The 15084-nt window shown below is 42.5% G+C and overlaps 2 protein-coding genes and 1 long non-coding RNA gene across 4 annotated transcripts in view; 1 reads left to right on the top strand and 2 right to left on the bottom strand.

The window, feature by feature from the left end:
- gosr2 (golgi SNAP receptor complex member 2) overlaps positions 1–15084 on the bottom strand; it is an 87884-nt gene that overhangs the window by 3573 nt on the left and 69227 nt on the right. The window lies entirely within an intron of this gene.
- On the top strand, positions 18–9989 carry LOC306837928. 2 transcript variants are annotated; one of them, XR_013781006.1, is made up of 6 exons: positions 18–163; positions 904–1001; positions 1712–1830; positions 5750–5905; positions 9608–9700; positions 9900–9989. It is a non-coding gene; the product is annotated as an uncharacterized lncRNA (long non-coding RNA). The 2 variants fall into 2 exon arrangements; XR_013781007.1 differs by lacking the exon at positions 5750–5905 and having other exon boundaries at positions 24–163.
- On the bottom strand, positions 9698–14446 carry wnt9b (wingless-type MMTV integration site family, member 9B). Its single transcript, XM_079365803.1, has 4 exons — positions 14185–14446; positions 13488–13741; positions 11852–12117; positions 9698–10345 (listed from the first exon to the last, which is right to left on the bottom strand). Exons 1-4 carry the CDS (start codon positions 14268–14270, stop codon positions 9884–9886), a joined length of 1068 nt encoding a protein of 355 aa, XP_079221929.1. The 5' UTR covers positions 14271–14446; the 3' UTR covers positions 9698–9883.

The following is a 15084-nucleotide window of genomic DNA, read 5'->3' as shown; positions in this document are numbered from 1 at the left end:
AGCGTCATCATAAAAGAGAGACGAATAAAGATGAGTGCTCACTCCGCATCAAATTACAGACTCAGTTTATATGGCCAGTTATGTTTCAACCTGTTTAAAACTCTCTATGGTGAAAACATTACGGAACTTTAAATCAACAAGCTCGACAAGTTAAAAACATGTGGTAAGCAGGAAAGTACTAGTGCAATATCGAAGAGTGTGTAGGCTTTAGGATGCTTTCGATGGTTAATATATTTTGTAGGGTATAGGTTTCAACTCTAAATATGCTCTGGCCTTGAAGTTGTGTTTCGTATATGTTTGTAACTGACACGTTTAAGGTAAAATATGTTTTGCATTTTAAACCTGAAATTATTACCGAGTTCAATTTTTTTTGTCATGCTGTTGTATTTACTATCTTTGGCCCAGACTTAAGGTTATGGTAACAAAAACGCCACCTAGTGTCGGAGCCGCAAACTAATATGGTGAGAAACCAAATAAAAAGTTGTTTTTTTTAACTCCATGAATTTAGCAAATAGTTCTATCACACAAACACAACACAAAACACAAAATGCTATCACTTTATGTAAGTAGTTCATGTTGTGCAGACACTGAGTCACGTGTGGTGGTTAATGGAGAAGTCAAAATGTCTGTTAAGGTTATAGACTACAATTGGTTGCTAAACTTCCCAAATTTAAATCTAAGCTGTAGGCAGTATTTCCATTGTATCAGATTTTCCCTTGAACTTCATGTCTGACAGGTGTGATAGCAGAGATCCATTCTCTACCTAGATGAGCTGTGAGGGCATGGAGCATAATCTGTTGACATGTAGACATGTGACAGGAAAGACTGCGAAACATGTCCGGGGGCCAGCTTTTGTCAGCTCACCCCGATTCACTCTAATTAGGCCATCGTCTTTTTCCACAGATAGGTGTCAGAATATCTCTGCATGAACATCCAGAAGCTTCCTCCCCGCCTGCAGTAGGAGACACTACAACTTCAGCTATCCAACTTTTCATTTTGAGGTAAGATGATCACTAAATGAAGGTTGTCAGATTTTGTGTCAAGTTTCTCATCATAGCTTAGTTAGACACAGAGTGTTGTGGGGAAGTGGCCTGATTTGATTTCCCAGAACAAGGTGTGAGAATTTCACAATAGTTCCTCCTGAGGCGCTACCTGGCAGGCTGGCACCTCAACTAAACCACACCTCAATCACCTTGTTACAGCCCTGCATCACCGTCTGTTCTGTCTGCTAAATGAGGAGTGGAAGATCAGCCAGCAAGTAATGTAAATTCATGCACCTTTGACCTGTTTAGTGCACTAAACTGATTCCAGCTCCTGTTTACTGGTGGTAGCTGTGTTTGTTTACCTCTTTCAGCACAGCACTCAGAACATGGCCCAGACAGTTCTCCTCTGCTGCCTGATGCTACTTGAGTTGATGGTTGTTTCTTCAGGCTAGACACTTCTCAACGGAGGTCCTTTCTCAGCCACACCTACATGTCAGAAACCTTGAGATCTGTTCATGCCAATTCTTGCTTCTTCTTCTTCTTCTTTCTTTTTTTTTTTTTCAGTTTTCACAAGAGATCCCCGGGGCAGCACAGCTTTTACCTGTTACTTGGAGTGACGAAAAACTAAAGGAGGAATAGGTCCTCTCAAACCATTTACATAAACAATACATGAGACAGATTCAGCTCCATCTCTCTCTCTCTCTCTCTCTCTCTTTCTCTCTCTCAAGGTCATGGGGTTCCTTCTGTCTGTCCGTTATCTTTCAGCCCTGAGGAAAGGATGAGATGAGCTTACTGGTTTTCCTGCACACCTGAGCACCACAGGCACAAACTGGAATCCAGACTCCAGGTGCAATGCACGATCACACAACTTAGACTGACCAAGAGATCACCTGTGTGTAACACCTAGTTTGATATAGTAGTGCCAGTACCTGATTTTTAATGCACGTTGTTTTCAAAAGTAAGAGAGAACTTTGTTTTTCCCCCAGATCACGATTCTTAAAATTTACTATCTGTAAATCTTAGTTTTTAACCACATTTTTCCTGGGAGCACATGAGCTTTCCTCGGGATGGTACACAAGTGTCTTGAGATAACATTTGTTGTGAATTGCTGCTACACAAATAATGACTGATTGGTTGAGATTTTTAAGGTAATTATAGTTTCCAAGATAATCATTGTAAATCTACAGTTTTGAGATGTTAAATTTTAGTTACTTGTTCATGAATCACTCAAGTAGATTTATCGAAATGAAAAGTAGCAACACCACGGTGTTCAAACAACGCACTACAGATAAAATCCTGCAGCAACTCAAACGATTACTTTGGTGAAAAATCCTATTGTCATTTTTATCACAGTTATCAGAACATGTTTTCAAGGAAAGGTTAGCTTTGACATCTTAATGAAACCGTTAGTTATTTAGATCTATTACAGTGCATGCTTTCTGAATTACAGCAGTCCACTCCACAGCAGCTGAGTGCTTCAATAATAAACTGACTAGTATTCGTTGATATCAGGATTGAATAGTGTCCTATAAATATGTGGATCCAGATGCAGGAATGTGTATTTTGTTGTACATGTGTGGCCACCTCAGTGGATCGTCAAAGAATGCTATTTTCTGACTCTTGGCTTTGGGTCTTTGGGGGCTCTGCTGGAACCGACTATAGTTTAGCCCTGGATCAGTCTCCTGTCCGGGTTAGATCACTTGGCAGCAGAGTTATTGTTTGGTAGGTTGGTATAAAGCACTCAGTGTATTCTGTAACTACCCCCCACACGGAAAACGGTTTAGTTCATCAAGAGAAAATTATAAGGGACTGAATCACTCCAACACAATGTGCTTATTGATGTACTTTAGGCAATATAACAAATCGTAACTCTCCAATTATTGCCCAAGACAGACAGTGAAGACGGCAATTATGAGGAGCAAAATCGCCTTGGGTCAACAGTTTTTGGATACCAGTCATTTTTTGAAGGCATGCTGATCTTCTCACTCCCCCCCGAGGGAGATGATCCACTCGTCTTTGAAGCTGTGATGAGACGCTGAATGAAAGCAAATGAGGGCCTGTCAGAGTTGACAGGAGAAACTCATAAGCTCCCAGAGTCTCTGCGGTTCTGATGGGAAAGGGGTCCAGAGGCGGGGCGGGAGGGTTGCAAGTGGCTGCACATGGTTACTGTAGGAGTAGATCCTCTTAATGAAGTTGTGAATGCTAACAATGTTTCATGTAAGAGAAAGTAGAGATGCAAAGTGACTAAAAAGCTCAGAATGACAACAAGCACAAAATGACTGTGGCAGGGAAAACCGTGATGCTTGAAAAACCACAAAGAGGCAAAAAATGACAAAGCAGAGATTCCTAATGACTGATGGGAGATGCTGAATTCTTTCTCTTTATTTAATCAATTCTTAAAGGGAAGCAAACAAGTGCATACAAAACAAAAGTTAGCATTTAAATATAAACCTATACTACCAATATAGTATGTATACATGTAAAACAAAGACGTTTAGATTTAAAAAAAAAAAAAAAACATAAAAAAGAAAAAAAAAACAGCAGCAACTTTTGATTCACACTGCAAGATGCAGAATGACAACAAAGGGATGCAAAATTACTTCAAATGGAGATACAACGCTGTTTATAGATGCCAAATGGCTACAAAGAGAGAAATAAATGGGCTCAAAATTACCACAAAGTAGACGCAAACTGACTGCAATGGGATGCATAAAGAGACACGTAAGAAAAGATGTTAGAGCAGTAAACAGAGACACATGGACAAATACAAAAAAAAGGTTAAAACCAACAAGTAAAAAAGGCGCACAGGTTCACAAATAGACCGAAGAATCACCACACGGTGTGTAAAATGATCACAAAGGGAGTCACACATGACCAGGTAGAGATTTTAAATAACTTCAAAGTCATGCAAAGTGAAACAAAGAGATGCAAACCAGCTGTGAAAGAAAGAGGGGAAAAAAACCAACCTCTGCATAGCAAAGCGAAACATCTGTTTATAACTGCCAGATGACTCAAGGAAAGGGGAAATAAATGAATATGGGCCCAAATGGTTATAAGGAGACGTGCAAGCACCACAATGGGATGCATCACAGAAACAAAATCCTGCAAGTGTTCAAAACGAACTATTCATCGACTCTTTACCCAGCCATGGTTCCTCCATTTAAATGTGTGTCAGGTCTGCTCTGAGAGGTGCACGGGAGAAAGACTTTCTCTTCCAATGAGAGACAGCCTCATTGTTTCCCGCTGTACTTTTCCCCACCTGCTTCATTTGGACGGACCACACAGAGCAGAGAGGGATCATCCAGCTGTCAGACACTCACACACAGCCCTGTGGCCATACCACCTGTGACACCCCGACCTCGGAGGATGAGAGATGCTGTCGGCCACTGTGGTCGGATGACAGCTCAGCCAGGATGGGAACAACAAACAGCAACATGGCACGGAGGGCCTGCGCTGTGCTTCCCCCTCGCATGACAGCTTCCGACCCACAGACATGCGCCCACTCTCAACCGCACTGTCATGATTAAGTCCGGTTTTTGATGACACATGATTCGGTTCCTGAATGCTTAAAAGACTGTGTTGAGTCAATAAGTTAAAGCGCTTAAGGAAATAAATCAAACAGGAAGCACTTGCGTAGCACAGACAACATTCCAGACGTATATTCTGGATATGTTTCTGCTTGAGAGTACACATAGCTCTGCTTTTATCTGTGTTTTTCCTCTGTTGGACAATGTTGATCTGGGAAAGTTTTGTTTTGGATGTAATGGAGGTCAATGTGTGTGTGCAGCTGGGATAAAGGCAGAGGAGTGCCTTATATTGAGAATAGGGAGTCAGCGATGAAGCTGCACGAGGTCTTATCGCGTCCTATCGCAGCAGCTGAAATGTAAACTCTGTTGTTGGTGCTGCAGGTGTTTCTGTCGGGGCAGCATGGGAACAGCCTCCCACAGGAGATTCCCAGTGAAGATGGCTCACAATGAACAAGTCAAGTGGGATAACACTGTACATTTGCAGGGTATACAAATCCCAAATGCTCTTCTTGAGCAGCAGACTGTTCTACCTCCTGCCGTATGCTTTGTCTTTCTGCTAGCAGTTAGCCACGTCTTCAAGCATCCAGCCCCCCCCCCCCCCCCCCCCCCCCCCGCCTTACCGTTTCTTCAATTTGTCTTTGTTTCAGTTGAGAAGTTTGCTGGTTGAACACCTCAAACACACATTTTTGAATGTTGTAGCCGGTCATTTGGTGTCTCTTGATGAACACATAGCGGAGTTAAAACGGTTAGCTTCATTATTAATCATCCTGTTTGTTCGTTTTTGGATTCAACACATTTGGCCCATTAAACGTAAACACGTGTCTACAGCCATGTTAGCAGCTCCGTTGGGATACAGTCAACACGATGAACAACATTTGAACGAAATGCGAAAGAATGCTAATATGCTCCCAAAGAAAACATGGTTGATTGATTGACATAATAAAATTGTATAAAATATGATCATAGACTTATTTTTCTTAAATAATTTTTACCACCAATAACTCATGCTTTCAGAAGAAAAAGTGAGGAAAATTCTATTTATTGACAAAAAGACTCTTAAGCTGAACCGTTTCATTTTTCTGTGTTTAATGCAGTAATGTCTCCAATAGAAAACGTGTGTTTTCTTTTCTTTTAATACAGACAACTGGCTTCCTCAATATCTGCTTAAATGCATGCCTTTCATTGTACTCCTGCTCCCGATGCGCTGCGGTTCTACCCTCCTGTTCCTTCTGTCCACAGGAGAAAAATTAATCATTTCAGCCCTGCTGCCCGCTTAATTGACCATCACGTGTACATACACCTTCACACTACACCCGAGCGTCTCATCATCCAGCATGAGGACCTCAGCCACTGTCCCAGTCCACCTCAGCCTCTGAGTTCGGCCCCCCCATAGAGGTATGCACTCAGCCTTGTCATGGCTCTAGGCAGTGCATGTTCTTGTTGTGGGTTGAGCAACTGCATTAGTCATTTCACATTCCAAATTCCTACCCCATGCTGTATTCACAACTCTATGTGTCTCTCTGTTTTTCTTTCGTTTTTTTTTTTTTTTTTTTTTCTGTGACAAATCTGTTTCTTTCTCTTTTTTATTTAATTTCTCTCTGTGCCATGTCGGTATACGGATTAGGATGAGCTCTGATGTGATTAAGAACCTTCTCTGCAGAAGCGGAAGTATTGTAGAGTTTAGATGTTTGACCTGGGGCTCAGAGGTTCCGATTACAGGACAGGACGGCGCTTTGTGTCCTTGAGCAAAGTATCTACCAAGCCTTTTTACGCTTCAGTTAACGTCTACTGTTCTTACAATCAATTAGTAACGTATAAACCTGAAGGCTGTATGAATTGCTCTGGATAAAATCTTTTTGCTAAGCAACACGAATATGATACAAATACAACAAAAAAAAAATGCCCCTGCCCGTGTGACGATTCATCTTCATCCATCAGAGCACCATGCACTGCTGCAGCCCTGCCAGCCATCGTAACCTTTACCTGAACCAGGCCGAGGCAGACACAAGAGATAGTGTTACCGCCAGCGTCACCCTACATTATCTGTCACTCAGTGTCTCAGGGTGACCAAGAGCAGCTCCAGCATACAGCGGGCTGACTGCAGCCCACACCCGCACAGAACAACCCCACAACAAACACGCGCTCACATGTCACTCCCACTGAAGTGACCACAGGTGTGCGCATAGCAAGTATGCACACACTCGTATGCAAAAAAAAAACCTTTCTGGCCTCACCTGTCTCCTATCAGGACTGTCTGTCTCTCACTAACACACACACACACACACCCACACACACACAGGAGCTTGCATATTGCACCCCTGCTCCGTCCAACCCCCCACCCTGCTCAAAGCAGCCACCCTCAGGGCTTGTGCGTGCGAATCCGGCTGTGGACTGAGCAGCCCCCATCACTGCACCCCCTCCACTCAGGGCAGTGAGGGAAATGAAGGCTTTAGGAGTTCATTATAAAACAACAACAGCAGCAGCAGGGGATAGGCCTCCTGGGGGCCAAAAACGCACCCTCTTCATCCCTCCATTCTCATCTTTTTCCTTTATGTCCCTCAGTATCTCAACCCCGTGCACCCAGCTCTCTGTGACACACTCATGTCCTCATCATACTAAAAAAACAAGTCCCTTTTTTTTTTCCCCCCCCCGCAGTATGGCTTTCTTGTTGAAAAAAAGTTAAATATTGATCCGGAATATTATAATATGACGAGTTAATATAGTGAGTCAGTAGTCTTAACTTCTGAACTTGTTTGACCTCCGTCATCCGAAAGACGGCTGACGCATTTATGTATCCTCAGCTGATGTTTTCAACCTTATTGTCTCAGAAGGGAAATCAATATCTCGGCGAAGGAAACGAGTATTTGCAACGTCATGCTGTTGCTAGACTGATTTTTTTTTTTTTTTGCTGTCCAGTCATAACCCACATTTTTTAGAACAGCGCAGTTTCAGCTTTTTAGTCTTTTGTTTTTGTCAGTCTGATGGGATTTTTTTTAAAGAGACTTAGCTTTCAGGGTTAAGGCTAAGAAGTGTAATGCTGAAATAAATGTGCTTTTAAAACCTTAAATCTCTGCATTTCAGGAATTAAAAAAAAAGTCATTCTAAAGTATCTTGTCAATACATTTGTGATCATGCTGAATATTTGGGAAATGTAGAAAGATTATTAGGAGGTTGTGTTTTTTTTCTGCAACTTCAATACAGAAACTATTTTTGACTTAATTCCAGTTTAAATTGAGTGGCATTTTCCTAAAGGTCGCATAAATTGTCAGATTCTTGCCCTCCAGTCATGGAGTATACTCATCACTCAGAGGTATAATTTGTCCTGACAATGCCAAACATTCTGAAGGTCATTAAACCTAAGGAATAAAAAAACCCATTGTAAATTAAGTTGTCCAATAATTCACTGAAACACTCCGGCTTGATGTTTTTAATAAGGAATAATAATGTGCAATCATAGTAATTAGAGAGCAACATCAAAAGCAGCCGTGCACGCACTCAGCATGATTACCTCGTACAATAGCCATCTGTGTGTTGTGGGTTCACTAGTGCCGCACAAATGAGTGGAAAGTTATGATTCACGGATAATAGCATGTAAACTGCGCTCATTGTCATTGTCAGATGAACGTTACTCTCTAATGGTGAATCAGGGGTCAATCGCATTTTTCGGAGTCATCGTTTTGGGGGGGGGTTTTGTCATCACGGTGCGCGCACTGACTGGAGGCACAACACCTGTAAGCGCGTCCTCCACCCACCCTGCCCTCGCCTGTTGCTGGGCGGTTAAAGGGTGATGCATCGAGACCACAAGCGTTTTCAGATGAAAAGGAGGGCGGACCAGTATCAGCAGGAAGTGGTTTCACTGCTCGATAGATGTGAGGCTAAGAGTTCCAGGACAGGTGTATTGCTGCATGTGGAGTGTGTGTGCAAGTGTTTTAGCGCTGGAAAAGACACAACAAACACAACTTTAACAAATACGTCCATGTATAAATGTTATTTATTTTAAATAAGTATGTAAAGCAACACGATAAAAAAAAACAAAAAAAAAAACACTGACTTTTAAAATATGGATATGTATCACCAAATTGAAAAGGGCTGTACAAAAACCTAAAATATGAACTTTAAGACAATAAAAGAAGAGTACATAACTCTGCATAGCTCATAAATCTTACTGATATTTGCCAAAAGATGAAGTGAGGTAGAAAATTATGATTCCACATTGCCACAGAGTCCTACCATGAGATACAATATATGTACTGTTCAGAATCAGTCCAAAAAAAAGTAAAGGATTTGGGGTCCGACCTGCACACATGGGAATGTAAGGCTTGTGTAGATGAGAGAATTAGCGAGTAAACATGGTGATTTTCTTTGATTAGCAATTAGGGGGGAATAAGCAGCATGATTAGCCCACTTCAAAGGCATTTAGACTTAATCGGACCAACTGTTTCAGTTTGGCAATTCTAAACTTGAAAGCGCAGCAAAGTGTGTGCGTCTATAAATAGATGAAATACGCCAGGAGAGATGGTATGTTAAGAAATTAAGTGTTTTTCATTCCTCTTTGTTTTTCAAAGACATTGCTCGGTGATTCCCTCTGTGTTACGCGGAGTGTTTCCCTTTGTACTGCTGAGCACAAATTAGGCTTCATGGAGGCATTTCCATAGACATTTCCATAAGAGCAACTGAAAGCAGGCTTGGTTCCCTGTTAATGCATGGAGTTACAGCGTTTCAATGGCATCAACCTCACCCCGAAGCTTCCAGTGATTCGTTTTAAACATTTTAAGAGATTCTAAGATTAATGAAACACTTTGTATCACATGTAGGAAGAGCAACTTAAGTGCTTTTTTTTTTAATCAGAATTAAACTGAATACAGCAGACAGAAAGACAGACAGACAGGTGGGTTCCTTTAAGGCCTCTTTCGCCTAGATACAAGAAGCTTTAAGTGTAAAGCAGCAGTACAACAGACGCAATGACCAATAATAAATAGTCAAGTGAAAAGGTGGCCAATTCATTTCTGTGAAACACAGTCACTGTTGGTTGTCTCACTGCTGCTTATGTCCAGTCCAGTACCTGTTTAAGAGCTCATTTCCCCCTCTGTCCTAGAGGAGGAGGCGTTTCAGTGCATCCGGCGGGAGAAGCAGAGGAGTTCATAACATTCTCACCTACAGTAAAGCTGCTGCAGGAGCAGGTGAAGTTTAGCAAGTAACCTGTAATATTGCATATGATACATGTGTATATTCCTCCCCATATAAAAAAAAAAATATGAGTTTGCAAAGACGTGCTTTGATGGAGGTCCCTCTGTGGATTGTCTGTAGGAGCTCGTAAAGTCCGGATGTTGTTTATAAGTGTTCGCCGACTTTCTTCTCATTGTCTCTAATTTGTTATGCATTTTTGCAGGTGTACACCTCCTCCTCTCTCACACACGTCTGACACTCCACATGGCAGCACCAGCGGACTTGGCAGTGGCAAGACAGGCTGGTGAGGCGCATGGCCGTGTTATAACCTCGCCCGCAGCACAGACTCTGACAGCTGGTGTCTTTGGCGCACGTCCGACCGCCTGTACCCGGGGAGTAGCGGGAAGGCCTGCAGAAGCTAGGTGAGTCCTCCAGGTAGACCAGGTCGGTCGTGCGAAGGCTCTGGCCGTGACGACGAGGGCCCGCGAGCTCCGTCTCCCCGGTCGCTGCGTTGGTCACGCTCAGCACTCGCACGGCCGTGTCGTATCGATACTTAAGCAGCCGCCCAGTGTCATGGAAAGGAGATAGCTGCTTCCAGCAAGTCCGTACGGCACAGGAGCCGGAGACTCCATGACACTTGCAGGTTGTTTTCAGTGCGCTCTTCACTGCCTGAGATAAGGAGAAAAGAAAAAAAAGCAAAGGAGGGAGAGATGTCAGTTCCTTGAGTTTGATTCATTACCTGGCCTCTTATCTGGGAGGTCTATCTGGACCTGAGTTTCCTGCAGGCTGGGTTGGGGTTTGGGGTGGTAAGTCTGGGATAGTGCGCCTTTAGCCCATCTCAGTCAAACATTTTTGACATAATGGATTGAGGGGGGACTGCTCAGAATGTCGTATTTCATTTACCTCACATTTCTCACTTGGACAGCTCTTGCCATTTGTTTTTCCCCCCAATGTGTTGAAACTAGCTCAATCTGCTTCTCTGCTGTCTCTCTTCTTCAAGCCCGAGGCGGAGGTGACAAACAGAGCAGACATAGGAATCTCTCCACCCTGTTCTTTGTACATGCCTGTTCATGGAAAACATTGATAAGAATTTCTGTAGTAAAAGTGCCAACCTAAAAAAAAAAAAAAACGAGCAGCAGTTTGTGATGGTGCTCAGGATTTAAGTTTAAAGCTCACTGACGTTGATTGTCAGCGATCAGAGCGCCATCACTCAGCCTGAGAGCTGCTGTCGTGATGTGGGGGTGGGGGGTGGTGGGGGGGGGGGGTGCAGAGACAGGTCATCCAGAAGGAGCCAGAGGGGACTTCTAGCTTGAAAAGTTCTGCTCAGTTCCTCCCATCGCAGGTATGAACCCCTCAGGCGGCTCAGAGCGCCATTACTGAGAGATTGGGGGTGTCGACCTTTCCTTGTTTTTGTTAACGTGGCTTGTGGCCTCTTCTCGGCCACATTGGTGTTAAGAGAGGAAGACATTTACCTCAGTTAAGATGAGATAAGATAGTTCTTCCTGTTGTGTTTTTTCCCCTCTCTGGCTCTATCTTGGTGTGAACTGCAGGAGAAGCACCCTGGGGCCTGCTTTTTTTTTTTTTTTGCTTTTTTTCCCCCTGCAAGCTACACACTGGTTGTTATGAACATTAGTTGGATTTATGAAGAGCACAGTGATCTTGTAAGTGGAAAAAAATGCTCGCTTGTATATTAAAAAAAAAAAGAGGCCACGGTTATAATCGTTCTCTCTCTGACATGAGACCTTTAATTTTCTGTAGGCCCGCACAGCAAGCTTTATCATGCCTGAAAACACCTGGCTCCAAACCATCCCACAGCCATCCTGTCTCCCTGCTGTGCTGCCTCACCCTCGGAGTCTGCGTTTGTCTCCAGCGAGACAAACAACGATGGAAAAATAAGGGGGCCTTTGTGAGGCCGGCACTGTGCAAAACAAACATGTTAGGATCACAATTCGGCTGTCTGTGATGGCGCAGGAGTGTGTCAGGGGTGTAATTGCTGTGTAAAAATTGCAGCTAAGCTAATTGAGCGAAGTGTGGCTCAGGTATGTGTGATGTTTTTCGATGCCTGGAGCTTGGGAGGCAACCTTGTAAAAATGGACATGGTGGCAGTTTTGCTGCAACACATTGAACGCAATACGCAATACGCAATACGTCCAACATTGTTTTGTTGTTTCTCACCCGTATTCCCACGTTGATGTTGTGGGTGTCAATCTGAGCCCTCAGGTCCTTGCTGACCCTCTTTTGGCCAAGGAACTTCTTAAGGAACTTGGTGCTGTATTTCAGGTTGTCGCCGCAGACCCCCCACTGCCACGCTTCTCGATGCTGGATACCGGGGGATTCGTCGCATGTACACCTCTCCATGCGACCTGAGCTGCAGGCTTTGGCGAGTGCATGGGTCAGCGCTGCAGAGGACACTGCCAGCAGGAAGGCCGTCTCCTTGAATGCTGGGATAAACGAAAAAGTCATCAGAGGAGATCGAAAAAAAGTGTAAAAAATCCAAATGTACTTCCTTTTTTTTTTTTGAGGCAGAGGGGACGGATTTAAAGAGCTTTAAGCGCAAGACCCTTTTTTGGCATTCCAAAGTTGTTTCCTGGGTCAAAACTACGTTGAGCTTTAGGGATTAATTCATGGTTGGTAAACATCAAAATGTCTTCTGTGGACTGACGAAGCCTTTTAACCAAATGTTTACAAAGAGAGTTGTCATGGTTTTTCTACAGCCTCAGCGTTATTCTACAAGTTTTCTTGTGTCATAATTCGTCTTCTGACCTTTCCTTTTGGGTTACACACTGTTATTTGCTTCCCCCTGAAACCACCACCAGGTTATATTTTGATCCAATTAATTATTATTTTGACTAGGAAGGATTTTTCCCAGATGAAAGTGGGTAATCATGCCACCCTTTTCCTCTGGGAATGGGCGCTTTCCCGAGATAAAAATAACCACAGGGCTAGAGCGCTCTCCACCGCACCACATTTCTTGGCTTTCTACACTCTCATTACCTCTGTGCTGACCTGTTCATGTTCTCCCACACACTGATATCCATATGCACTCAAGCATTTTCTGTGCAAAGCAGACTTGCATGGATTTGTATGCAATATGGTGATTTAGTATGGACATTTCACCCCCCACACACACACGCATGCTTAGTAGCTAATCAATAGCTGTATCAAGTCAGGGAAAAAGTTGTCAACAAGACAAGTTGTGGAAAAGTTTTTTTTTTTAATTAAATCAAAGGGATGCGCAATCGTTGAGAGAGTTAAGTGTGACTTGGTTTGTTTAAACGGATGTCGAGGAATAATGTAAGTATGAAAGAGTTATTATCTTTAAATAACAGTTAAGGTGCTTAACTTAATGACCATGAGGCAGCAACCAAAAAATATTAACAACAATAAATGCTTTAAAGAATGATTTACTTTGCATACTGAAAGTGATATATATGTTTCTATATATAAATGTTTTTATTTGATTTATTTTCCGTATAGATAACATATTTTTGTAGATAATAAAAAAACAGAAACACTTAATATCGGTCTTCATTTTTTTTTTACCCCAAACACCTCTAACAGCATCATTTGCTAATCATTAATTTCAGTAACTTTTTCTGCATAATTTTATATAATAACATGTTTTAGGATCAAATTATGTTTCCATTATTTAACTTATTGTAGAAAAAAACAATAAATAAATAAAAACACGAGATTTTAGTGGTGGATTATCACGGGATCGATTCAGGCACTCGCCGCTTAAACTGACGGTTCATTTCATACTAAAACTGCACGGCATGCAGAATGTGTAGACTGCTAGGAGGCTACTTACCTCTTTTCAGAAGGCTTCCTCGGCCGTCCATGCTGCAGTTCCAGCGCTCATTCCTGAACTGATAACGACACTCCAGTAGACTGAGTCGCACAGACTCCCGCAGCGTCTCGGCCAAGCCGGGCTCCCTGCGACACAGCCTCTTCTGCCGCCGGGTCAGAGTCATCTGCTCGCACTGCTTCAGGTGCGCTTTACCTGTCGGAGGGTCATTGGGGAACGGACCCGGTAAGAACACCAAGGGCTCCCGACCTGTCAGTCTTTGGAAAAGAAGAAACACATGACTATTTCTGGGGATCTGTATTTGTAAAAAAAAAAAAAAAAAAGTGCATGCAATTAATATTTACATGTTTAAAAAAAGCATGGTTCTTTTTTATCACCAACATTTTCTGGTATTATTGTAAGTATATACGTGAGGAAATGGGAAGTAGCCTACTTTCTTTTCTTGGTTTAACTAATAGAACAAGAAAGCAAACATATACAGTAAAATTATCATTTAGCTAATCAAAAAAACATGTATATAGACATAAACAGGAAGTTTAGATTTGTTTCTTTTATTTGCTCCTTGAGTAACCAGTAATGATAATCCCAATAGCACAAATGTTTTTGCACCATTACGCGTGCGTAATGTGGCTAAAAGGTGATGCGACCTCTCTACGATGAAAACAACAAAGACAAAAGAAATACAAATAAAAGAGCTGACCCAAAATAAGCTGCTGTTTGCGAGAGAAGGATGCATAGTGCAACGAGTCGCAGTAGGCAGGCGGTCCGTGGGAGCCTGGAGCGCATGGTGCCGGATTGGCGCTGCTCTTCATCTCGATGATTCGTCAACGGAGAAAGTCTGTGCCGTCTGCCCGGCGCATCTCTTTACACGGCCCCACATGCACATGCACATTTCAATACTGTGCGCCAAGCCCACTGGTTCGCTGGGAGGCAGGGCTCTTTTTTGGGAGGTGTGGGCATCATCTAGTTGAACTCTCATTGGATTTAATTTAGAGGATGTATGTTCCCTCCCTTTGCAGGTGGTTCGAGATTCAAAATGACCTGCTGTAAAAGATTTCTTTAATACATCTGGCTATAGATCTCTAATAGTCCTATACGCTTTGAAATCCAAACCTTAGATCGAGCCCTTTGTACGGACATTTAAACTATGTATTTAAAAAAAAAACATGTTTGACGTCATAGGGTTTTTGTAAATGTATCGTCAGTTTTCTCCAACTCCGAAAGAATCCACTAACGTTTTCCAAGCAATATTGAGTTTGCTTCACTTGCTTTTCTCTTCTAATCTTCTCTTTTTAGTGTTGGGTTCCTGACTGGATCAGAGGAACAAAACATGCTAGAAGAAAAAAAAAAAAGTTCACAAACATCATAAATGAAATTGAAGCAAAACATGCTTTATTTTTATAACTCTGTGAATGACACACATAACAATAGATGGTGATATGAGCCTTCAGTAATATTAGAGGCCATTTATTCTGCTCCTATCAAACCATGCTGTTAACTTCAGTAGTAAGCAGAGAAAAACAACAATGGATGGAGCCCCATCTAGTGGACTTCATATTGAAATGTAAAATAGGAACCTGAAGGGATTGTTATAGTTTTA

The sequence above is a fragment of the Symphodus melops genome (assembly GCF_947650265.1).
Source record: "Symphodus melops genome assembly, chromosome: 17".
Lineage (NCBI taxonomy): Eukaryota > Metazoa > Chordata > Actinopteri > Labriformes > Labridae > Symphodus > Symphodus melops.
The sequence above is the reverse complement of the archived record's forward strand: the minus strand, read 5'-3'. Positions and strand labels throughout refer to the sequence as shown.

Coding starts and splice junctions, on each gene's coding strand:
- wnt9b (XM_079365803.1), bottom strand. CDS start 14,270: ATGCGCTCCAGGCTCCCACGGACCGCCTGCCTACTGCGACTCGTTGCA. Junction 13,742..14,184: donor CAAACAGCAGCTTATTTTGG/GTCAGCTCTTTT, acceptor TCTTTTCCAAAG/ACTGACAGGTCGGGAGCCCT. Junction 12,118..13,487: donor AGGAAGCCTTCTGAAAAGAG/GTAAGTAGCCTC, acceptor CGTTTATCCCAG/CATTCAAGGAGACGGCCTTC.